The sequence below is a fragment of the Candida parapsilosis genome, contig 005569, assembly GCF_000182765.1.
Source record: "Candida parapsilosis strain CDC317 annotated contig 005569".
NCBI classification, from domain to species: Eukaryota; Fungi; Ascomycota; class Pichiomycetes; order Serinales; family Debaryomycetaceae; genus Lodderomyces; species Lodderomyces parapsilosis.
The window spans coordinates 1,104,321-1,127,539 of record NW_023503278.1 but is presented as its reverse complement, the minus strand read 5'-3'; the positions used below and the strand labels follow the sequence as shown (position 1 = coordinate 1,127,539).

At 38.3% G+C, this 23,219-nt stretch overlaps 10 protein-coding genes across 10 annotated transcripts; 6 read left to right on the top strand and 4 right to left on the bottom strand. All coding sequences in view use genetic code 12, as the record gives it.

Annotated features, from left to right (window-relative positions):
* Nucleotides 1–301: 301 nt before the first annotated feature.
* CPAR2_105170 (mitochondrial 37S ribosomal protein bS18m) lies at nucleotides 302–931 on the top strand (the record flags this gene model as incomplete). The annotated part of the gene is made up of 1 exon (XM_036812565.1): nucleotides 302–931. One exon carries the CDS (start codon nucleotides 302–304, stop codon nucleotides 929–931), a length of 630 nt encoding a protein of 209 aa, XP_036663661.1.
* Nucleotides 932–1,284: 353 nt separating this feature from the next.
* On the top strand, nucleotides 1,285–1,545 carry CPAR2_105160 (uncharacterized protein; the record flags this gene model as incomplete). The annotated part of the gene is made up of 1 exon (XM_036812564.1): nucleotides 1,285–1,545. The coding sequence occupies one exon, from the start codon at nucleotides 1,285–1,287 to the stop codon at nucleotides 1,543–1,545; it is 261 nt and encodes an 86-aa protein (XP_036663660.1).
* Nucleotides 1,546–3,576: 2,031 nt separating this feature from the next.
* On the top strand, nucleotides 3,577–6,186 carry CPAR2_105150 (uncharacterized protein; the record flags this gene model as incomplete). The annotated part of the gene is made up of 1 exon (XM_036812563.1): nucleotides 3,577–6,186. The coding sequence occupies one exon, from the start codon at nucleotides 3,577–3,579 to the stop codon at nucleotides 6,184–6,186; it is 2,610 nt and encodes an 869-aa protein (XP_036663659.1).
* A 125-nt stretch (nucleotides 6,187–6,311) lies between these two features.
* On the bottom strand, nucleotides 6,312–9,431 carry CPAR2_105140 (uncharacterized protein; the record flags this gene model as incomplete). The annotated part of the gene is made up of 1 exon (XM_036812562.1): nucleotides 6,312–9,431. One exon carries the CDS (start codon nucleotides 9,429–9,431, stop codon nucleotides 6,312–6,314), a length of 3,120 nt encoding a protein of 1,039 aa, XP_036663658.1.
* A 493-nt stretch (nucleotides 9,432–9,924) lies between these two features.
* On the bottom strand, nucleotides 9,925–11,208 carry APR1 (proteinase A; the record flags this gene model as incomplete). Its single annotated transcript, XM_036812561.1, has 1 exon — nucleotides 9,925–11,208. The coding sequence occupies one exon, from the start codon at nucleotides 11,206–11,208 to the stop codon at nucleotides 9,925–9,927; it is 1,284 nt and encodes a 427-aa protein (XP_036663657.1).
* Nucleotides 11,209–12,221: 1,013 nt separating this feature from the next.
* On the top strand, nucleotides 12,222–13,694 carry CPAR2_105120 (putative carboxylic ester hydrolase; the record flags this gene model as incomplete). Its single annotated transcript, XM_036812560.1, has 1 exon — nucleotides 12,222–13,694. One exon carries the CDS (start codon nucleotides 12,222–12,224, stop codon nucleotides 13,692–13,694), a length of 1,473 nt encoding a protein of 490 aa, XP_036663656.1.
* A 969-nt stretch (nucleotides 13,695–14,663) lies between these two features.
* On the top strand, nucleotides 14,664–15,833 carry PDR16 (phosphatidylinositol transporter; the record flags this gene model as incomplete). The annotated part of the gene is made up of 1 exon (XM_036812559.1): nucleotides 14,664–15,833. One exon carries the CDS (start codon nucleotides 14,664–14,666, stop codon nucleotides 15,831–15,833), a length of 1,170 nt encoding a protein of 389 aa, XP_036663655.1.
* A 109-nt stretch (nucleotides 15,834–15,942) lies between these two features.
* Nucleotides 15,943–16,908, bottom strand: CPAR2_105100 (exosome non-catalytic core subunit; the record flags this gene model as incomplete). The annotated part of the gene is made up of 1 exon (XM_036812558.1): nucleotides 15,943–16,908. The coding sequence occupies one exon, from the start codon at nucleotides 16,906–16,908 to the stop codon at nucleotides 15,943–15,945; it is 966 nt and encodes a 321-aa protein (XP_036663654.1).
* Nucleotides 16,909–17,150: 242 nt separating this feature from the next.
* CPAR2_105090 (uncharacterized protein) lies at nucleotides 17,151–17,408 on the top strand (the record flags this gene model as incomplete). The annotated part of the gene is made up of 1 exon (XM_036812557.1): nucleotides 17,151–17,408. The coding sequence occupies one exon, from the start codon at nucleotides 17,151–17,153 to the stop codon at nucleotides 17,406–17,408; it is 258 nt and encodes an 85-aa protein (XP_036663653.1).
* Nucleotides 17,409–17,724: 316 nt separating this feature from the next.
* On the bottom strand, nucleotides 17,725–22,443 carry BNI4 (Bni4p; the record flags this gene model as incomplete). The annotated part of the gene is made up of 1 exon (XM_036812556.1): nucleotides 17,725–22,443. One exon carries the CDS (start codon nucleotides 22,441–22,443, stop codon nucleotides 17,725–17,727), a length of 4,719 nt encoding a protein of 1,572 aa, XP_036663652.1.
* Between the last annotated feature and the right edge of the window lie 776 nt (nucleotides 22,444–23,219).

The window sequence follows — 23,219 nt, the reverse complement described above, 5'->3', positions numbered from 1 at the left end:
AAAAAGCAAAGGAAGTTGTGAGTGATTGGTTTTAAATTGGTAGTAACCCAGTTGTCAAATGTAGGTTGCCTTAAATATATAGACACAGTGTAATATCCAATATTTGTGAAACCAGTATATATTAATGGTTAATTAGATTGTGGAAAAGGGTTTGTCTACTTCCTATGGATTTCTTTCATCCAAATTTCAAAATATTTTATGAAAACTTTTTTTTAAATTTTCAGACCATTCTAGTTGAGATTGAAAAGCAAGAGATAAATAGCATATACCACCACTGGTACCACCATTGCTTCACTCCAAGATGATATCATATAGGACTATTACTCATAGCAAATCCATAGCTACACAAACTACCCGATTTCTAGGGACAGCTTCCCGCAGATTAGCAGCTGACTCCACTGCATCGTCATCAACAACAGAATCAACTATTGAAACAGACTCTCCTGACAGCACTAATTTTGAACAGTTCAAAAGTAAACAATCGTGGAGAGAATCATATGCACCCGGATCATCAGCACAAACTGATTTAACCGAAAACTTGTCGAAAATCACTCAAAATATAGCTAGTGGAGAACCACCAATTCATATAGCTCAATCCTTACAAAGAAAATTTAGAGTTGGTACTACATACAATCCATTTGATTTCAGTATGAATAGGTTGAGAATGGAAAGAAAACAAGCTCAATTGCAACAACGTAATCTGGAAGATCCATTTGAACGTAGTGGTATTAATCCTAGAAACTTGTATTTGATGCCAGAGGTATTATCACAGTTTTTAACGTCAACGGGACAAATTTTACCAAGGCAAACAACTGGATGTAGTGCTGCTAATCAAAAGAAATTGACTGCTGCTATAAAGACTGCTAGAAACTTGGGGTTGTTGTCTACTGTACATAAACATTATCGTTTCTTACCAACAAGGAATTTATAATCATAGTAGCAGTGACCAGTGAGTTGATAAACATAGTCATGTAAATATTTGTAATGTGATGGATGTTAGCACCATCGTTTATGTACAAACTATTAGACTCGTGTAGTTACAAGGGTGTTTTAGCTCTAAACCAATTGAAAACAAGCTTTGAGTGGATATTTTTGGTAATGAGTGCACTACCCTCCACCACTAAGAAAAATCATTTCACTTTTTTTCCAATTTGCAAATGACGCTTTTGTAGAGATTTAAAGCGCCCAAAAATTCCTACACCATTAAAAAAACACCCATTCTACACACTTCCAAAATACCAAAAGGAATTTACAAACATATTCAATTGTTGCCATAAAAGAACAATGTTATCAAGAGCTATTAAATCGTCATCTGCATCAGCTGCTTCTACAGTTAGATACTTTTCCACTTCAAGAGCAATGTTTATTGAATCAGGAAGCAACATTGGAAGAGATTCATTTCATGAAAAGGAAAGAGCTCAAGAAAATGTTTACATTAGAAAGCAAGAAGAAGCTCAATTGAAAAAATTGAAGGAAAAGTTGGAAGAACAAAAGAAGACAATTGAGAATTTGGAAGAAGAATTGAAAAACCACAAATCAAAGTAAAGTAAAGTAAAATAAAGTAAAGTGTCATCAGATTTTGGGGTGAGTTTGGCCGAGCTATGACTTTCCGCTTTTGCTTCAATTGATGGTGATTGCTCAATGTGATTAATCAATTGAGTGTTTATGACAAGTCAATTGATTGAAAATGGGATGGCAATTTACTCAGCTTTATATAGTGTGTTTTTATTTTCTGTAATGAAGGATACTACGTCTTTTTGTTGATCACCCATAGGGAGGGAATGTAGTAAAGCAGGAGGTTTTGTAGGGTCTTTTTTGTGATGACGATCGGTTTAATAGTCGCGAGCTCGATTGGATTGATGATTGTATGTAGGAGTAGAAAACATTGATGTTGCATTTTATTGAGACGAACCTTGTGAGGGGATGCATTACGACCGTTAGCGAATTTCATTGCCATAATGCAACAAGTATAGCCGACTAGAACCCGTAAGTACCAGATAATTGCAACTCTCCACTTATGAGGGTCATTCACATTTGAACAAGTTCGTTCATAAATGTTAACCACTTCACGTCATTAATTAGATGTGACTCTAATTTTTTTGAAACTCACTTGTCCAACATGATGTTCCGTTTTGAAAAGAATTGTTGCTGGTGAATCACATTTACCTAATGTAAATCAAGAAGCGAGTATAGCCGAAGGGAATGTGCTACAGCTCATCAATTGTGAATTTTTGAATTTACGTTTTTTGCACCCAATATTAAGCAAAAATTAGCCAAATGCTCTTTGGTGAAAAAAAAAAACAGCCATAACTTACTGCTCAAATTCTCCACTTTTTCAATGGGAGTGAAAAGCAAAGCACACAAGCAAGTGAATTCAACAACCATCGAAATGCAAAGCAAGCTTGGCCGCTTAAAGTTGAGAAGTAAGAAGCAAAAAAGCAACAAATAGTAGAGGGGAACAAACACACAGGCTCTCTTTTTATACAGGACAGGATCAGCTCGAAAAGCAACAGGTTATTAAAAGAGGGGAGACGTAAGGTATCATTTGGTTGTGTCATTCTGATCTCAAATGGAACGGATGAAAGAAAGAAAGCAACCAAATACGGAGTTAGGATGTGCAAGATTACTTAAAAAGAAGTAAAACAAGGTACACATAATAAGCCCACCAAATTTGAAAACAGAAAAAAAAAAAAAAAGAAAGAAAAAAGGAAACCGTTTTGATTGTTGATGAATTATGCTATCAGAATCATCATAATAGCAAACTTTTACCATAAAGGAGAGACATATATTTGTACATATTGCACTTTGCTCCTCTCTTACTTCTTGCATCGCTCACTATATACGGCTGTTAATCAAACTACTACAGGACATGAATTAATTGTTTTATCTATGATATGAAAAATTCGACAAATTAAGCGAATCAAGAAATGTAATACATGGAAATTATATACTGTTGCCTGCCCTCTTCCTCTTCCTCCCTCTATACTATCATACTTGCTGAAATCAGTCCTTCTTCTATCTCTTTTCTTGTATATTCAACTGTTCAGTGTACTATTCTAGATATCTTTTGTTAATTCGTCATCACCTGTTTTTGGGTCCGGTACTCAGTGCAAGTGTGTTCTACAACAGCAATTCAATCTACAATACCATAATTCCAAACATAATTCCAAACATAAACACAAACATAAACACAAACACAAACATCAGTAGTACCACATCAACAAGTACCACATCAACAAGTACTACGTAGTGCATATGAATATGCTAAACACTTTATTACTTAAAATAGCAAATAACCAAATTACACATCCAAACACACATACTTTTAAACTTGTATTCTATTATAACCTTTATTATTATATACAGGAACACAAAACAACACACAAAACAACCCACAAGTAGATTTTATATCTCGAATGCGGAAATTGCAATAAATAAATATAGAAGATTAAAAAACAAAAAAAAAAAAAAAACCCTAAACCATCAAGCATATATTCAAATATTCCCTAGCCGTCAGCACGTATCCCTTTCATAGCATTACCTATTTGAGTCTGTGAATCCTACTTCCATCCAAGCATGGTACTTAATATCTTCCAAAAGAAAGAAGTAGAGATGCTTACAACCACAGTAGATTTAAGAGACGATGAGTTGCAAAAACAAAGATACAACCACCGCCGCATTCAACAACAACAACACTTTTCAAACAAACAACCTCACCCACACCCACAACCAATAACACAAAAGGCAGCTACCACCACTTTACTACCATCACCAAGACTACAGAAATCATCATCACCATCTTTGCAACAACAACAAAAACAACAACAACAAAAGGCTAACCAGCCACAGGCAAATGATAGCAAAAGAAGAACATATATTTCCCATCGTATAAACTTACCAAACGCTAATCGAAGTAGTTCTTCAAGTCCACCTACGAAAAGCTCCAACCATGTTCCCAGTATTCCAGAAACTACTAACAGTGGTACAACAAGCCCACCAGGTGTAGCTAATTCAGACTCACTTACACCAAATGATACGGTTACTACAGTGAATTCACCTACAGCAGATGTCGTGGCTACCACCACAAATGCACCATATCACTCACCAGATCTTGCGAAAAAATCCAATCATCTCAAAAGAGGTGCTTCACCGAAGGAATCGGAGGTTGCAAAAAAGACCCAGATTAGCAATGAAGTTCTTGCTCAACGTCGAGCTCGAAGAATGAGAGCAAGGCCGAGACCTAATTGTGGGAAAGCCATCACTAAGCGACAACAGGAAAGACGTAACTCGATCACATCAAGAGAATCAAGAGAGTCAACTAATTCTCAAAGCATTTTATTAACGAATGAGGTTACGCCATTGATGGATCTGCAACAACTGACGCGGCCAATGATTGATAAAGAGGGTAGAAGAAAGAACCTACGCTCTGGTCGATCAGCTAATCATGATGAAGCGCCGAAACCTCAATTCAGTTTGCCATACCCAGTGAATGATGAAATCATCAGTATTATAATCACTGATGAAACTGACGAGCAAGAAGAGTTGGCGGAGACTCAAGAGCCTAGTCCCGAAGAAGCTTCAACGAACTTATCCAACTTACAAATCCAAGAAGAAGATGACGAAGAAGCAGGCAAATTTCCAGCTGGATTTGAACCAATCAATAACACGCGCAGCTTCAAAATTGGAAATATACCCAGAAACAATACCTATTCTGCACATGATACGCCAGCACAATCTCCTCAGTTAGAACAATTAAACTCTCCGCACATTGAACCTATTCATGCATCCCCACAAGAAGGAAGAAGTGAAGTTCACAATGATACTTTGCAACAACTAACAGGACAAATGGAATCACCCACTCATGCTTCATCTCAATCACACTCGTCTCCCATGCAGCCCACCTCGTCGCAGAATTCCACGTATCATATGGCCTCAAATGATTTTTCAATAAGTCGGACAGAAGCCGTTGCATGTATATTGGAAAGAACTGGAAGTACTGCCCAGGGCAGCAGGCGAGGTCAACGATACCAGGAAATGAGACGAAGGCAAAGAGCACAAAGAAATCAAACTGGGCAACCTCAAGAAGCTGATGAATTAATTCACGAAGAACCAACAATGGCAGGCTGTGATATGCTGAGGACCGCAGACCAAATTAATGCTCTGACTGGTAGAAAGAGGTCTGCCATCATGGAAAATCATAACGACACACCGTCTTCCCCACTACATCATCGTGAGCCTTCATTATCTCGACGTTCGACCATTGAAGATACTAGAGCTCGAATTATTGCCCGTTTAAACCAACGTATAGATCCAACAATGTACCCAAATGAACCCAGTACCAATCCTCGTTCACACAACAATGTTGAACAAGACGAAGAAGAAGCACCACCACCATTGGACGAGTACGCAAATATAGAACACAACCAACCATCAACACCACCATACCGCGAACGCCTTCACAAACGAGTTGACTTGATCTCATTTGACCCTCGTTACGTTACGCCAGTTTTACGAATCAATAAAAAATTGATTCGCACACCAAACAATTTACGTAAAACTATTCGCAAATTGATTCAATTAAAAATTGTGCCCGAGGAGATTGATTTATGGAAAATTGATCGTATTGATGATGGACAATTTTATCGTGTTTTGCCGCAATTGTTGAATGGTGATGATGCTCAACAAGAGATTAGAGCCATGAATGAAGCAATGCGGGTGGCTCGTGAACGTACTGAATTGGAATTTGAACTGGAGATTCAACGAGCTATTGCTATTTCAATGGAAGAACAAGCTCAACGACAATTGTTTCATGGGTTTAGGTATAATGGACCGTCGAGAAGTCAAGCAGAACCTCGCGGAGGGCAAGGAAAAGATGACGATGGTGGTGACAATGAAGATGTCGCTGTGAGTCGTGGCATGGACAATGGGAACAGGGAGGTGTCATCTGATGAAGATGGCGATGGTTCTAATGATATCAATGATGTGTTTATCAATGTTGATGATGCATTGAGGATTTGGCAACAGCAAGAGCAACAACAACAACAACGTCAACGAGATGATAATAATGATGATGTTAATGAAGATGGCCATCATTTACATCCGACAAACATGATGCCGGGATCATTCAACTATTTGTTACCCGCCCACACACACTCTTCAGTGTCGTCATACATGACTGCTGTTTAGAAAGAAATCTTACATTGTTTTATGTAGAGGAGTTTGCTTTATACGGATGTATAATTTGATTGCAAATATTTTCATAACTTCATATAAACACAACACACTGTAGATGGAATCTATTCTTGGTGATTTTAATTGATTTTGGAAACAGTCAATTCATTTAAACTGTGATTCATCCCGAAGCTTCTCTTCATCCCCAATGTACCAGCACTTTGCAATGATCTTTGCTCATCATCATCATCATCATCATCACCTGCATCATGAGTAGATCTCCGTCTCCTCGATGGTCGCTTAATTATTGTTCCATACCGTCTCAACTCATCCAATCCACCACCACCATTGCGTAAACTAGGTAAGCTGCCACGTGTCTTGATTGATCCCAACGCTGATTTACTCAATTGACTAATTGAAGAATAGGATATGGTATCGTTTTCCAGTTCCTCTTCATCATCCTCTTCTGAGGAACGATATTCCAACATTTCAGCAAGTATGGATCTTCGATTGAGCACTGTGTTTGTAAACTCTTGATCCCGTGGATCAATCAATACATCGCCATGTTCATTGGTACTTGCCGTGATATGTGAGCTAGTTGTGGTTGAAAATGTAGTGGTTGAAATTATGTCATCTTGAGAATAGATCGAAGATGAAGAAGCAACATCTTCATCTTCATCAACACCAGCACCGGATCCAACTGGTGGAACAACTTTCGAAGAGGTGGCATCAGCTTTTGTTGTCGCTTCATTCTCTTTCTGAGCAACAGATCCAGTTACATCATCATCGTTCTTCTTTTTTGGCAGTAAATTCGAAGACATCTTCTTGAGGTTGTGATTATTAACCGCACTCGTGATTGTCCCGTCATCATCACTCAATTCAGCATCACGTCGAGCGCGTTCAAATATCATATTGATGACATCACTAGTCTCCTTTGTGATCAAATATTGTTCAAATTGATTGATTTCCTGACGCAACTGAATACGATTGTACAAAACACGTAATAAATAGCATTGCCATAAATGAGAAATTTTGGCCCTGTTGTAAACATCATCATCATCATCATCATCATAATCTGTCTGCTCTTCACCTTCTCCATGTTGGTGCTTCTTCTCCTTCGAATGTTGTGTCATATAACTCGTATCCAAATGCGGTGGAGGCACAGGAGGTGGTGCAGCTTGACTACTAGTGAATAAGGATGAAGTTGCGTCACCACCACCGCCAGTGGCCCATGATGGTTGATCAGCGTCGCTAGTGCCAATCTGCGGCGATGGAAACTCATTGTCATCATTGTCACCTACATTGAAAGGCGATTGCATAGTGGAACCTCGTTGGTTACCTTGTTGCTCCTTGATCTGTGATTGGTACAAATACCTTGACTCTTGTTGGCTGATGTAATTTGACAAATGAGTGTATTTACCTGTTCTCTCATCGGCAATTTCTTCTGGCGTGAGCAATTGTTTATTGAACATTGAAGATCTCAGAGCTGCACGATGTTGTCCTTGGTTTCCTTGTTGTTGTTGAGAAGGAGACATTGGTGCAAGACCAGCACCAGCATATCGTTTCAAATCATCATCCATTATAACTCTCTCGATTTTGTCAACTTTACCCAATTGAGGGTTATTCACCGGTGCTGAAATTTGCAATTTGCCAACACCAGGAACAACCTTACTACCTCTCACCCTCAGTTGATGAGCAAATTGATGATCAAATTGATGAGCTGGTGGTATTTTGATCGATGCCAATCGTTTCAAATCTTGATTTTGAGGATTTTCTCTCACTTTGCGAACCAAAGATTTGGATTTCTTTATTGATTGTGATGATGATGGGTTTGTACGAGAAATGTCCCTATTACCTCTTCTTCTCCTTACACTAACTTGTCTCTTTTTCGATGACGATGCTTTGAAATTGTAGAATTTGAATTTGGTCCAAAATTGGCGGATTTTCAATTGTAATCGATACCACCAACTTCCTTTTTTAGTTTTAATGGCATTTTGTCTAGTTAAGCTAGCACTTGATTGGATAGAAGGGGTTGTCGTTGAGGTTGCGGTTCCATTCGTATTCCCCAAACCACCACTACGAGTTGCACCAGTAGTTTTCCCACCACGAGCAGCTTTATTTTGATTGTTATTCATGAGCAATGATGATGTGATTGATGAAGTGGGGCTCTTGTATAATCGTACAGTACTCGTTCGATTAACAATTTTCAGCCGTGAGTTTTTACCCTTGGTCATTTTGTTCTTGTTGAATAAAGATTTGGTTTTGTTAAGCCCAGTGCTTAATCTGCCAACCCTTCGATTGGTCAATAATGCTTCTGGCTCTTGCCTTGTTGAAAAAATGGTTGCTTGTGAACCCATTGATTCGGAAATATCATCCCTATTGGACACTGAAACTGATTGAATATCATCATGAGCAGTATTGTTATTCACTAATCTATGGGGATCCATTGTAGGTGAAGTATTGATAGAGCTGTTATGAGTGTTGTTGTAGTTGTTTTGATTCTCACTCAACATCGTCTCTCGTGAGTTCCCGCTTACATCCTCACTCGTTCCATTGTTTCTTGCTTGATCCGATTCCAAACTGGATGAAATCATTGATAAATTATCTAATCGTTGTGAAATGTGCGGGTTTTGTTGATCAATAATAAATTGTGAGAATCTTTTCGGGACTTGATTGAATGAATCATCATCAATTGGACTCAAGGGAACACCATCAGGACCAATTCGCTGATGTTGTGATCTTGATCCTGACCCGGAACTACTATTCTGGTTGTATTGTTGCTGTTGTTTACGGGGACTTGATCTTGGTGTAAACTTTTTTGACCCACTACCACTGCCACTAGCTGGATGATTACCTGTAGTGGCACTTTGACTTTGTGAGCTAGGTGATGCCATCACATCATCCAAGTTGTAATATGGATATTGAGCAATTGCAGCAGCAGCACTTAGGGATTCACTCGAGGTTGATTCAACTTCAAGTCGTTTCAATGAATCTTGAGTCATTTCATGTGGTTGTTGAAGAAGTATATCAGTGGATCTTGAGTACAGGTGGTTCAGGCTACTCAGTATCTGATTCAGGTGATTCAGGCGAGTCAGTTGGGTCAATTCAGTGCTTGGGTTTTGATCGAAGTCTTTGCTTGATGATGATGATGATGATGTATAATCAGGATGTGATTCCTCAGTGAAGGGATTTTGTGCCGATTGAGCAAGCGTCGAGTGACCAGTGTCTGGGACCGATGTTTGTGGTGTTGATTTAATCATCGTGAATACTCGGTTATGTATAAATGTGTAAAGTGTAATCCTTGACGAAGCCTTAATGAAAAATAGACGATTGGTTTATAGAGATTAGACGATGGAAAAGAACAAACTGTGGATTTGGTTTGTATGTTAAATTTCTTATTTCAAATCAACTGATGAGAACGATGAGTGTCAATCGTTTCATAAAAGTTCTTGATCTCATTGTTTAGTCACCTGTAATACTATGCGTTTGATTTAGTGTTCAAGTTTTTCGTAATTTGTTGATAAAGATGGCTGGCTGAGAGAAGCATACACAAAATCTAAATTTCAATATCAACCAGCATATAAAACAATTCACTAAAATAAACGAATACAGTATACACACAACTACATCAACACAATAACCTACTTCTTTAAACCGAGATGATATAATAAAACGTATACAAAAAAAAAAGCCACAACTGCTTACCCTTTTCCCTCTAAACTTTTAATTTCGAATCTAAAAATGGCTTCAAAGTTAAACTTTTGATGGAGCTAATCCAACAGCATTCTTTTTCAAATCATAAATTGAATAATATCTTCTTAAAAATGCATCACCAATAATGGCCAAATCACCAATTGGTTGAGGGAAATCCATTGGAGTAAACACTGAAATACATGAACCACCAACTTCTAAAATATAATCATAAGCAGTCAAAGTAAAATTGTAGCCTGAAAAAGTCAATGTTAAATCTGGCAATTCATCTCTCTTGGCACAATCAACTTGATATTGACCTGACCAAGACTTGGTTGCACCGATCTTGGAATTGATAATCTCAGCCAAAGTTGAAGGCAAAGTAATCAATGAAGTACCAGTATCGATGGCAGCACCAGTCTTAAACAATTCAGCGTATTCATCTCCCAAACCAATACCTTCAAAAGCAACTTCCCAATAAGCTTTTCTTCTAACTGGCAACCAAGTAATCTTTCCTTGAAACAATGATTCATCGTATCCACCAAATGTAGCAACTCCACCATCTTCTTCATCCTTATTTGTGTCACCTAAATAAAAGCCAAATTGTGGTGCATCAAGTAAATCTTGATTTATAGCATTGTAAATTGGTGGAACGATTTTGTTTACAGAAATTGTATCATAAGCCAAACCCAATATACCATCAAATTTACCAAATGCAAATGCCAAACCTGGTTCCGAAGTGGCTTCAGCAAAATCTTGTTTAGGGATAACCAAATCACCAATGCTAACAGTATCTTGTGAAATGTAACCCTCCATAGATCCAGAACCATATTGGATAGAAAATTCGGATCCATTGGCTTTATAGGTCGAAGAAGCATCGTGATCATATTTGGAATGCAAAAAGCAAGCCAAAGAAGTACAATCTTGAGATGGAACCCATAAATTAGATGAACCAGTATCCAAAATGACCTTGAATGTTTGTCCTGGAGTACCAATTTGAATTTCTGTGAAATATTGAGCATTCAAGTAATTTGTCAATGGTGCTTCAAATTTACCACCTTTATTTTCTGGTGTAACAAAAGGAATTTCAGCTTTATGTTTCTTACCGCCACCAGATAAAACTTGTTGAGCGCCAAATGCTTGAGGGTTACCATTGGCCTTGTTGAATAGATTTACATACTTGTTAGCCAATGCATTTGTATACTCTTGAAATTTAGTAGCATCCAAGGTTTCTTCATTGGACAACTTATTCAATTTGATTGAATGAGTTTTAGCATCAACGGTGGTGGCAGAGAATGCCAAGAGTGTAGTAGCAATCGTTGACAATACTGATAAGGAGAATTGCATTGTTGATGAGTTAGTGAGGGGTAGATGTTAGGTGCAATGGGTGGCGAATAATGGTAATATTTGTTGTTTTATGTATAGCAATAAACAAAACTAGGTCAGTTAGCGTGGGCGTGATGTGTTGATTGATATCTTCTTTTGTTCTCTTCTTTTGAAAGATGTGTATGATAGATATATAGATTTGAGGTTGAGGTTGGGTGGTAAGAAGAACAAATTGTGGAATAAGGAAGGAAATGGAGTTTATTTTTTGTTATGGGGGAGGGCGGCCAGAATTAAAGAAGGCGATAAAATCAAAAGAATGTAAAAATACATATGGTAGCATCAAACTCCTGATAAATAGCAACGTACTAATTTTGTGTGTGTGTGTGTGTGTGTTGTCCCAAAGTAGAAGTATAATTAACCCATTGGGAATGTTAAAAATTGAAGCTACCATACCAGCTTGTATTTTTAATCCAATAGTACACTACCCTCCTACGCTCGGACTTGGCAAGCGAAAGGAAAAAGTATGATGTAACCAATAAGCATATGAAGGAGGCTTGGATCATAATGAGAAAATACCTACCTAATTGATACACAGTGGAAGAATAAACTAGTTAAATCAATAGGCATTGTTGTTGTCAGTTGTCATAGGCAGTATGAGTGATCACAGCTCGTGCTGTAAAGTTTTGTTAAAGAAAATACTCCATGCATTAAAGACTCTGAAGTTTCTGTAAAGAGACCGATCTAAGTGCTTATGTTGATACCTTAATGAGTTCTCTTTTCTAATTGGTCTCAACTTTATTCCCAAGTGGTGTATTATCCTGTAAGTGAGTTGTGTGTTGTTTTATTTCGGCTAAATTCAAAAGATCAGTATCTCTCGGCTAAATTGCGAAAACTCTTAAAAAAAAACCCTCATCATGGCAACCATTTCTTTAAAACTCTTCAACCATTGAAGATAAACAACCAACCTAAATATTTAAACTAACAGAAGTAGCTCATTGAAGTTGATCAAAGATATTAAACTATTCACTTTCAAAATGTATGGATCAGGGTTTTTTTTATCGAGAGTAGAGAATCATCTTGCTAAAAAGCCAATTAGATTCACCAAAAGACAACAAGAAGACAAGTCTGTCAACACAACTGAGGATAACTCTAATGCTACTACTACTGCTGCTGCTGCTGCTACACCAGCTTCAACAACTGTGCCAGATATTCTCAAGAATGATGTAGTTGAATTTTCACCCGATCATGCATTCTACATTAATCCACTTTTGTCATCAGGTCATACTCAAACTGCCTATTCGGCCCTCAACAAATTTGATAAAGTTCATCAGGTTCATTATAAGAGAGAAATTTTAACTATTCAAGATACAATATATACATTACCCACTGGTGAAAAATTAAAATATGATCAATGGAAAGGACAATCAACCATTGCTATTGATTATGCTCTCAACTCAAACAGGTTTCAACATGATCCCAATCATTTGCAATATAAGCCATCGCATCAAGGTGACAAGTTACCACCAAGAACTGAGTTTAAAGACCCTCAACAAGAATTGATCAAAAACTCCGACGATAAGCCATTGGTTATTGCGTTGCATGGTTTATCAGGTGGCTCATATGAAGCTTATATTAGAGCAGTTATGGAGAAAGCCGTTGATGATCCATACAATTTTGATGCTATAGTGTTGAACTCACGTGGATGTGCTTGGCATACAATTACTAGTCCACAGTTGTACAATGGATTATGGACTAATGATTTACGATACTTTATCAATGAATATGTCACCAAGAAATGGCCCAACAAGCGTATTTACTTGATGGGATTTTCATTAGGAGGAGCTATATTGGCCAACTATTTAGGTCAAGAGGCTGACGCTGTATCTCCACAAATTAAAGGAGCAGCAATGTTTGGTACACCATGGGATTTCCCTGACGGAGCATATCATTTAAGAGATAGTATTGTTGGGAATAAAGTATACTCGCCAACAATGTGTCAAAACTTGTTGAAATTATTGACCCGTCAATCTGATTTGATGAGTGGCTCACACGATATTATTAAACAGTACAAGGAAGATCCCACCAAATTTCAATTGAAATTTTTAAAAGATTTCGATGACTACTTTACGAGTAGATTATTTGGGTTAAACTCAGCTAATGAATATTATCGTTTGGCTTCACCAATACAACGATTAATGAAAATTAGGGTGCCTACTTTGATTGTTAGCTCTAAAGATGATCCAGTTACTGGATCAAGATCATTACCATATTCAGAAACGGAATTGAATCCATACGTTACAATGGTTACCACCACAATTGGAGGACATTTAGGATGGTTTACATGGAATGGTGGTAGATGGTATACATCTCCCATCTGTCAATTTTTTGATGAGTTGGACAAATGGAATGTTGATGAATCTAGTATTGATGAGAATGTTGATTTACCATTTGATATTTCGCATAGTTGGAAGTATGATAGATTGGTGGATAACATGTTGGTTGAGTAAAAGATCAGTAAATATAGGGAGTTGAGTGTATATAGGTTTGACTTTTAGATTGTATTTAGGTAGAATCGATTTTTGACTTGTTAATATCCGACAAGAACTCTACTACAATCCATAGCAGATCAATGTTTTGCAACCATAATCAATACTGTCTGTATAAGCATAATGTAAAACGTTTGCAAAGAAATGAGAACACTACATTTACAAAGGATTTGAAGTTGCAACGACACTGGAGCTTTATCTCCGGTGAGTCAAGTTTAAACAAAGGCTCGGCCCAATTTCTTGGCCAAGGAGCAACAGCTTTTTGTTTTTGTCTTTTTTTTTTTTTTTTTTACCTCGGCGATGTGGTATATGACTGACTGTATGCACTACTTTTTTAAATCCGAGACACGGAATTTATCCATAACCGTTTTAACTCCGAAAAGACGCACAAAACAGTAAAAGAACGACAAAAAAAGACGTGTCTCTTTTATACGACAAATTGTCTCTTATACGATGAGTTATATCACACTCAAGCTCTGTCCAGCATACAAGATTATACATGCGAATATATATGTTATTATATACGTAATTGTATACCAATGCTATCAGGCTAAGACCTAACATCATACTTTCTTGCAAGCAACTTGTGTGTAAAGTTAAAAACTGAATGAAACACGGCCCGAAAAAAGAAAAAAAAAAATTAACCAGAAAAATATCTTCTCTTTGCTCCTTAAGTAAAACGCACACGGAAAATCAACAAATATTATAAAACACAACACATTCATTACTAAACGCCCTTTTTTCCAGCAGTCACTAGAACACAACAAACATAAGTTGCTCAAGATTGTTGGTCTTGCTTATCATTTGTTAGACTCAAGAGGCCCAGATAAGAGAGAGAGAGAGAGAGAGAGAGAGAGAGAGAGTTCTTACTATAACAACTAAACTATTCCCAATAACTTAATCGCTTTTTACTTTTACCCACACAATAATATGTTTAGTAAATTAAAACTGAAGGTATCTGGTTCAAATTCCAATACTCCATCAACTTCAGAGACTTCTTCACTCAATGCTACAACATCACCGGAATCATCATCTAGTGCCAATACCAATGGAACAGTCACTGCCAATGGTGGTAAATCCAAATCAAATTCAAAAGAACTGGTCAATTTAGGTCCCCCACGATATACCCCATTTGAAGAACCATCTTCAGAATCACATATTCCACAGGAACACAAGCTCACAGATGATGAGAAAACCAAATTTCTCAAAGTATTGAAACATTTCCAAAACCCTGATTTGGTTATTGCTGATAGTGAAGAACATCATAAACATAAAAACACCGCCAATGCATCACCGTTGTCAACTGATGAAAGATCATGGTTAACAAGAGAATGCTTCTTGCGGTACTTGAGAGCAACGAAATGGCATGTCGAAGAAGCCATAGATCGAATTGAAATGACTTTGGCCTGGAGAAGAGAATTTGGAATCAATCACATTTTGGAAAAGGATAACATTGTCAATGGTGAGTTGACCAGTCCTGAAAATGAAACTGGTAAAGAAGTAATATTGGGCTATGATAATGATTCAAGGCCTTGCTTGTATTTAAAACCAGGTCGTCAAAATACCAAAACCAGTCAACGACAAGTGCAACATTTAGTGTACATGTTGGAAAAAGTTATCGACTATATGCCATCAGGTCAGGATTCATTAGCGTTATTGATTGATTTCAAGGCTCATCCAGTGGGAACACAAGGTGGGAAAATCCCCCCAGTTGGTGTTGGAAGACAAGTGTTGCACATTTTACAAACCCATTACCCCGAAAGATTGGGTAAGGCATTATTGACAAATATCCCCTGGTTAGGATGGACGTTTCTCAAGATTATTCACCCCTTTATTGACCCCTTGACGAGAGAGAAATTGGTGTTTGATCAACCATTTGTCAATTATGTTCCCAAGTTACAATTGGATAAAGATTTCCAAGGTGATGTCAATTTCATTTATGACCATGACAAGTATTGGCCCAAGATGATTGAAATTGCTGAAGTTAAAAAACAAAAGTATTTTGAACGGTTTGAAAAATTTGGTGGTGTGGTTGGATTAAGTGAAGTTGACTTAAGAGGTGATAATGAGGAATTGATTCATCCTGTAGGAACCATTTAGAAGTGGAATTTGCACATACACAAACGTATACATCACATAGATTACATCATATAGAGCTTAACCATTCTTTAATACTTATTACCAGACTGAATCAATCTCCCCTTTTTATCTATACAACAAACGGATTGGCATTTTTTCTCAACTCAACAACTCCACTATCCAAATCAATCATATGTTGCCAATCAACAGGATACATTAACCTCCCAGCACCGCCACACAGTTTAGCCAATACCACACCCAAATCATTTCTAGCAGTTGAACAATAATAATTTTGTCCATCACCCAAACTAATAATCATACATCGTACAACATCACCAGGTTTAAAACATTGGCCAACAACAATCTTGTCTCGTTCAGTTGATCTTATATCGGATGCACGAATTATGCCACGATAATTTTCACCCAAGTCGTAGATTGTTGCTTGTGATGGTGTTGTTGTTGATGATGCCACCGTTTGTATATTGTGGTTGTGTTGCGATCCACCACCGTGCGGGAGAGATGCTTGTGCTGTGGCGCCATTGGATCCGGTTCCTGAGTCGGATAAGATGTTGCCGCTGCCGCTCCCACTGGCAATACCACCACCAATTGTTTGTGCGTTTTTCGATTTTGATTCAAGGGCAATGATTTCGCAATTGGCTTGTTTTTGGGAGATACGGGTAATTCGTACCAATACAATATCGTTCTCCTGGGGGAGATTGATTGGAGATGACAATGATGAGACGTTGCGTGTTTCACCACTACTGTCGGCAGTCTCGTTAGCATTGTCGTTGTCAGTGTTGACTCGTTGATCTCTGGGTATGACATTGACGATATACGACAATTCCTGGTTGTCTTTATCCTCACTTGGCACATCACTTGCCTCTAGTGTATTGTTCACTTTAACAAATTGGGTCTTGCCTAGTATTGTAGCACAAATGATTGATAGACTCTTGCCATCATCAACTTCAATTGAATTAATCACTGTGCCCGACCCGGCAACATACTTTACTGGGACATTCTTCTGTTGTTGCTTATCTTGGAATAGATTCTTTGTTGGTGTTATGTATTGACCAGGTACAACTGACTTAGATTCCATTGCTGAGGCTAGGCGGAATGAGCTCTATTTAAAAAACTCAACTGTAAACTCATCGGTGATTCTGTACGCTTTGATTCTGTTTTTTTCTTCCTACACTGTGTTTGGTAGCGACACTTCCATCGCCCCTCAACAAAAAGTGCAGCAGCATCATCGTCCATTTTCGCAACCTCACTCCTTCTTTCTTATCAACAACTCATCTACACACACACACCCACAACCACTCTTTCCCTCTTGACGGCAAAATGAACTCGAAATACCCACCATACACAAACGACAACACAACCCCACCCACAATCTCATTACGTGATTATGACGATGCAGAATGGGCGGAAACCACATGTGTTGACTACAAACCTGATTCGCAAAGTTATGTCATTGTTGACTTGGACAAGACTGATCATATTGTGGCTCATATTGACCAAAATGACAATAAGGTACTAGATATCATTTTCGCTAGTGCCAAGGAAACTCATTCAAAGCAGCAGCAACTGCAACAGTAAACAGGTACAAAAAGTGGCAAATCTTTTCATATGATGATGATGATGATGTCAAGATTGGTGTGATTGATTATTTATTTACTTATTTGCTTAGTTTACGAATTTTGCTACTGGAGAATTTGGAGATGACTTATGTGCGTTATCGCACCTTCACTACGCTTTCATATCCTTGATACTTAGATAAATCTAAATTCGTTAGACTTCTAAAACCATCAACACTATATGTAAAACTACCCATTCTATCACCTCCCTGCCTCCTCCCAAAAACTGGAACCAAAAAAGAATATTAAAACCAGCCTCTACCTTGTCTCAAACACCATTAAAAAAACTGAGTATAACAACGACTCTCGACATGAACTTCCATTTCACTCTTAATCATATTCATCTCCTCTTTGATTTGTTGTGCCAACAATGGGGTCAATTGATTACATGTGGCAGTATCTGGATGTCGATCATACTCTTCATCATTATATGTGTCATACAAAATGATTCGCGAACTGAATCGAACTCCAGATTGTTTTGTAGGGACTGGAGGCGGAGGTGCAACACGTGGTGCCAATATATTTACACTACCATGGTTGCCATTGCTAGTGTTGTTGTTGTTGTTGTTGTTGTTGTTGTTGTTGCTGTTGTTGCTCCTCTTCCACCTGCTCAACATTGATGTGAATGATCTAGGTGATGAACTAGTAGATGATTGATCAGATATGGACGGGATCTTGTTATGACTAAATTTAGTACCAAATGGTGGTGGTGGCAACGGTATCCTGAAATCTGGTGAATATGAACCATTTGATGACTCAACAGAGTTGTTTTGATAATTGCTCTCCTTACCAAATACGGATCTTGATTTTGATGGTGGAGTTTTGTTCTGACTTTGGTCATTGTACTCATAAGAGTCTGGTTGGGTATTGCGTTGCTGTTGCTGCTGTTGTTGTTTTCTTGAATTCACTCCAACTTGTGCTTCTTTTGAGGTAGGCACTAGGTTCTCCTTCTCATATTCACTATACTCTTGATTTGGCTGATTATTAATCAAACTCAACCCTTCATCTCCACGAATCGTAGGCACTTGCCCCATGTCTTCTTGCACCTCTTCTTCATCGTCTTCTTCCTCTTCGTCATCGCTGCTGGTTCCAAAGCCACCACCAACGGATGACAGATCATCATTGAATGAAATGGTAAAAGACTGATGAGAATCACTGCTTCTCAAATCATGTTGAGCAATCTTACCCGAAAATGAAGGTTTATTTAACCCTTTAAATGACATGGATATAGGTCGATTGTTATTGCTAGATTTGCTCTTTTTGGTGGTTCTGTATGCACTGTCCAATATAGGTGAGTTCGAAATCACTTCAGTGGCGTTGTCATCACTATCCCTCTCCTCTGCAACATTATTAGAACATTGGGGGTTGACTTCTTTTAGATGTTGATCAGAGTCTACCACTGTGTTGCCATAGTCACGATCGTTCTCACTATCATCCAAAGTTGTGTCATCATTAGCTGCCAATGTATCACGATTGACTTTGCCACCAAGCTTCTCAAATCCATCAACAACTTCAACGCTTGTTTTGGGTGATTCGGTAGTGTTCATCGAAAGCGGAGATGGAGATGGCGTCCTTGATTCAACTATGAGTGGGACTGGCGAGTTATGACTTGCTGTACTATTAGGAAAATCAACCGTATCAATTCGTAATGTAGGTGGAGAACGAAGTTGCGAAAGAACTGCGCCATTCTGTTCTGCTTCTTCTCCATCGTCATCATCGAAGCGAATATCAGGAGGGTCAACCATTTTCTCTTTACTACTCAATTGTCCCTTCTCAGTGTCAGTAGTAGCCTCTGCTCTTATTCGCTCATTAACGTCAAACTTTGGCTCATTGATGTCAGGTCGTGGACTAGCTGATGCAGAGCCTGTCACAGCTGAGGGCGAGTAGTTGAAAGTCAAATTATCAACATCGATAAAATCACTGAACTCCATAAACTCGTGTAGATCGGACCCCTCTGTCAAATTAAATTGTAAACATTGGTCATCAGAGCGTGGCGAAGATTGAAATTGCGACTTAATAAATGAGGCTCCAGAAGGCTGTGAATATACAGAGCTTGAATTTGGAACTGCCTCCTCGTCATAATCGTCGTCCAATATATTTGCATCAATGGAACTGGGTTCAATTTCTTTACTCAAATTACTTGGTTTGCTGGCTGAGTTTTTCAATATAGAGCCTGATCTGGTAATGCCGCCGGAATTGTGAGGTGACGATGTAGGACCATCGTAGTGCACAATGTTATCATCGCTTCCATCGTAGTTGACAAACGAACTGCGTTTGTTTGATTTGATTGACTTTAAAGACCTTGACCTCTCCAACGATACAATACTTTCAACTTCATGTGCACTAAGCGATCTTGGAAATAACGCTTCTCCCAATAACTGGTAATTCTTGTCCTCCTTGCGACTGGGGTATCTCTTTGGCACCGGCGAAGCAGATGGTGATAATGATGCTGAAAAGGGCTTGGCATCATCAGTGTTGGCAAATGCAGAATTGCAAGCTGATGGCGCTGTTTCCAGAATTCGGGCTGGTCGCTTAATATCAGGTGAACTTTCATAATCAACCTTGAATGGAGAGCCAAATTGAGTATCTTGAATCAAAGGTGGAATCAACAGAATTTCCTCACCTTGTTGATGATTCGATACTCTCTGCACTGGAGGGTTTGCCTGTAAATTCTTCGAATCGTAAACGTCAAACTTCTCATCAGCTGACGGATCAAATGATAGTCTGTCGTCATCATCCTCATCTTCTTCTTCTTCTTCTTCATCTTCTTCTTCCTCCTGCTCCTTCTTGGTAGCTTCTTCTGCATCTTCGTCTCGCTCGCGGACATCTTCGTCGGCATCTTCAAACTCATCTTGGTCGACGTCACTGCTTTCAGAAGAACGTTCAGCAGTAGTTAATGCAACATTATTGTCACTAACTTCACGGATAAAATTTATCGAGCCAGGAGTAGCAGCGGCCTTGCTTGGTGGTTTTGTTGTAAATCTTTCGTCAAGTAATATTGGCGAGCCATCAAAATCATCCACATGTTTTTCTTTTGGAGTAGAAGACTCATTGGCTGACTCTTTTGCAGAAACTTCTTCCTTTGGCTCTTCTGTATTGGATTCTTTTGCCTTTCCCATACTATAAAGTTGATCTGATGATTTGTTCTTTTTAAACACACTCATAATCGATATATTGGATTTAGTTTTTGTCAAAGGTGGAAGCAGCAAGTCGGTCCTATTCTGATGCTTAGTAGTTGGTGAATCCTCCAGACGATGTAACGGAATATTGGTTGTTGAATATGACTTTCCGGTCACTTGTTGTGCACGTGTATCAATTGGTTCCAGTGACTTGTTCAACTCATGACTTTTAGACTTTGACTTGAATAGTGTTCTAAAGCTAAACTTCTTCTTTTCAGTTGGTGCATCGTTTACACGCATGTTGGAACGGGAAGCCTTGTTCAAATCATCCATTGTTGAGCTTCTTTTGTGCAGTAGTTGTGGTTTACCTTCATCGCGTGATGATTTCTTTGCGAAATTCAACGAAAATGAAGAATTCGACCTCAAGTGAGGAGATCTCTGAGGTGTCGTAGGCATTGGTGATTGAGCTTTGTTTTTAGATGGAGCGGCTTCTTCGTTGGATATGTTACTTTTCTTTCCTCCCCCCTTTTGTAAATTTTCTTGGTTCGGAGTTAAAACAGACAACATGCTCGTTGGTTTGCTATCTCCCTTGTTTGACTTCTTTGAATTCAATTTGCTCTTCTTATACGGTTCATAATTCATATCAGGGTCGAAATCCTGTGGCTCAGATGTTGAAGATTTTGTTCCCAGATTTATTATTGTGTCGTCGTAACGTGGTGCTGAAAATTTCTTTTCCGGATTATTATTTTGTGCTGGAATTGCCGGCTTTGATAATGGTGCAAACGCGCTCTTCTTGAAATTTTGGCTTGTCCGAGTATTGAATTCGTGATGATGGTGTTGATGTTTTTTTGGTCTTCCACCACTCTGAATGGATAGGGTTTCAACGGTTGCTTGTGAATTTGAGGAGAGATTGTCTAATTTTTTATCCCTTGTGTCTAAATTTGAATTATTTGTTGTGTTACTAAAATTGGATTTAAATTTATTCTGGGTTTTTTCGTTCCTCTCCTTCGCGGCATAATGCGAAGAATTATGAGGCGTGAACTGTGGTAAATCGACACTCACAGTTTCTTCGCTGATATCGTTCGTTGGTGACTCTGTAGTATCATTTATGAGTGTATCGTCTTTTGATCCCAGTCTTTGCTGCACGCCGGTTTCAATGACCTTTAATTGTGGAGACTCAACATTGTGTTGCGTGAAATTTTGAAACGTGGGTGGCTGTCCCAAGATGGGTGTGTCATCAGTGCTATATCCACTCCCACTGATTGTTGAGATTGACGACTTGGTCATATGTGAAGTTTTCGAAGCCCGTTTATTGCTCGACCTGTTGGTAATTCCGTTATCATATTCAATTGCTTCATCTGCAGTCTCAAAAGTTTGCATTGAATTCACAGTTTCCAGGGTTTCATTGGGATTCTTGAAGCTAACAGGTGCTGCTTTCCTCTGTGGACTATATTTATTCCGTATATCCAAAGCATCTAGTTGATTCAGTGCATTCTCATCATCATCTAGGGATTGCTCCTCCCCATCATTCTTTTCTTCGTCCTCTTCCTCTTCCTCTTCCTCTTCGGTAACCTGTTCAGCAATTGTACCAGGCGTCCAATTCTTACTCTTTTCATTAAGGATACTCTCCAAAGCTCGTAAACTAGGAGAGGACTTGATCATTGAAGTTCGACTGGTAAAAGTAGGTAGTCTCAGAGTCAAAACCTCATTATCCTGTCTTAGCCCATCTTTAATACTTCTTGAGCTTATTGAGTTGGGTATTTGAATCGAGCTTCGAAGTTTATTGATATGATTGGAGCTATCATTGGTTGGTGCTGAATAAAAATTGTTTTCTGAAAAGAATTCATCAAAGTTAGTAGAAGAGTGTGAGTTGGACATGATGGGATGATGCAAAAGGGTTCGAGTGGAGGTGTATCTCTCTCAATAGAATGCTAAATTATGTTTGGTTTGATTTTGCCAATGACTTCGATAAGTTTTTCTTTTTTGTCTAGTATAGGAAACTCGAAGATAATAAAAAGCTTTAAAAAATGGTGTGAGTTGCTGCAATAATGAAAACTATTACGTAAGGTTTAAAATGCTGATTTGTGGGATTACCAGTAGGTGTTAATTAGGTTGCTAGATTGATGACAATAGTGAGACTGTTTCCAGATTTTAGGAAGAAGGGAGATGCTCTTCTGTATAGTTGTAAAGGGAATGGGTTATTTTTTTTTGGTTGTCAAAAAATTAAAGAAAAAAATTGGTGAATTAAAAGACGTGAAATATTTATTACGAAACAAACTAAAATTTCAACCTATTCACACACAATCTCTCTACTTTGTACCCCAATACAATAGTCGACGGTGATGTCGATGCAACACTCCAAGGCAATACTACATGTAATGTCAAAAGCATCTCATTGAGATCGATGCTGTCCTACATTAGGCAACTAAAAATTCAATCTCCTCTTTGCTCACACGTTTATTTTTTTGTCTACATGCTGTACTGTATACAAAGTATTATCTGTGAATAATTAAACCCAGTTAGGAAATCAATCAGACAAAAGGACAGACAGACATTTCCAAGTCAGTCAATACCAAGCGTTTTGAGTATTAACGTGCGTAAACTCGTGCTAAATTGAACTCGACGATCCACATTATAGCTCCCCCATTGACTAT